The sequence below is a fragment of the Austrofundulus limnaeus genome, unplaced genomic scaffold (genome assembly GCF_001266775.1).
Source record: "Austrofundulus limnaeus strain Quisiro unplaced genomic scaffold, Austrofundulus_limnaeus-1.0 Scaffold323, whole genome shotgun sequence".
In the NCBI taxonomy this organism is placed as follows: Eukaryota; Metazoa; Chordata; class Actinopteri; order Cyprinodontiformes; family Rivulidae; genus Austrofundulus; species Austrofundulus limnaeus.
In genome coordinates, this window is record NW_013952725.1 from 662,218 (window position 1) to 663,818 (window position 1,601).

At 31.7% G+C, this 1,601-nt stretch overlaps 1 protein-coding gene across 2 annotated transcripts in view; it reads left to right on the forward strand.

Moving 5' to 3' along the window:
* pbk (PDZ binding kinase) overlaps positions 1-1,601 on the forward strand; it is a 7,452-nt gene that overhangs the window by 1,131 nt on the left and 4,720 nt on the right. For both annotated transcript variants that reach the window (XM_014022312.1, XM_014022313.1), the window contains exon 3: positions 406-545. In XM_014022312.1, coding sequence (XP_013877766.1) covers positions 406-545 — 140 coding nt within the window. The remainder of the gene's footprint in view (positions 1-405; positions 546-1,601) is intronic.

The window sequence follows — 1,601 nt, forward strand, 5'->3', positions numbered from 1 at the left end:
ATTAAAATATAAAACTTGAGATAAAGTTATTTTTTAATTTATTTGGTGCATTTTAAGTGTATTTATTTAATAGTTCATTTATATAATTCTGCTTTTATTTCTAATGATGTCAGTGTTGGTCCTCCGTACTGCAGAAGCCTGATAATCATCCTTCATATCAGGTGTGTTGGAGCAGAGGAACAGGTAAAACCTGCAGGGCTGCGGCCCCCCCGGACCAGGACTGCCCACCCCTGGGTTAGGTTTTGTTTCAAGGCTTATGTCAGTTATCAATCTTACAAAGGAAAAGGTTTTGTTTAATCTGACAGTGTGTAATTTATTAGAACATTTTTACTTGTTTTTGTGACYTCAGGATAAATAATTGTCACACTGTGATATTTTTATATGTTTTTATAAATGAAACCTCAGAGCAGGAAAGCTGGACGCGTCCCCCTGGGCTGTGAAGAAGATCAACAGCAGATGTGCGTCCAAACAGGCAGKTGTGTATCAGCTGCGTCTCAACGAGGAGGCAGAGATCCTGAAGGGAATCCACCATCCAAATATCGTTGGTAAAACTAAATATATATTTATTTATATTTTTAAAGTTCACCAAATGTTTGCACTGCTTTAGGACTTAATTAGTGCAAAGAGAAAAGGATTGTAAAAGACTCAGAAGAGACTTTAATTAGAAAGTGATGACATATTTTGGATTATATTAGAGAACAACCTTCAGCTGCCAACACACCGATGTTTAGTTCATTATCCACCAAATATACACAATTATTATATTTTAGTCTGTCTACAACAAACACACAAGGRTGACTTACTCAGATTAATAATGTCAGCTGTCAAATAAAATGTTTTTAAATGCTTTGTGTTAATTTAGAAACACTTGCAGTGTTTTTAAGCTTTAGTGAATTAGGCAGTTAGGAACTAAATATAATGTTTAAATAAAACATTTCAGAGGTTTTGTGTTGGATTTGTTCAGCTAAAGTCATAAAAACATTTGAGGTAACAGCTGATGTTACATTAATGTTTTACAACKTAAATCAAAGGTTTATGTGGGAATAAATTATATCACAAACAACTAGACTGCAAGCAGACACGTTTCTGTTTTTAGTTTATCATAAACACTTTTACTTCAAGAAAAGTATAAAAACAACAAAAGATTGTAGGATAAAATTACAGTCGTGAAATTAATCGAGTTAACTCAGATTAATTTTAGAGCTGCATGAGCGTAAATTAAAATTATAATCACTTTACTCTGAATCTGTAGGTTTGTATTTTACAACACACTCAGGTCATGACTGTAAATGAGAAGTGGTTCTCAAACAGTTTACCTGCATAAATAAAGGTTAAATAAATAAAATAAATTAAAAAACTCCATGTGTAACACATTATGTTCAGTTTATTTTCTTTTTGCCTTCTTATTTTATTTTATTTATTTAAGTTTTGCTGACAACTGTGACCTTAGTATGTTTCATTCCTCATGTAGAACTCATTTAAAACGAAAATCATTGAATTCTTGATTTAACCTCATTATTTTTGCACAAAATGTAACTAATTCAAATATGTTTGGAGCATTTTTAGGTCCTGATTTATATTCAAAAAATCATGTTTAAGCA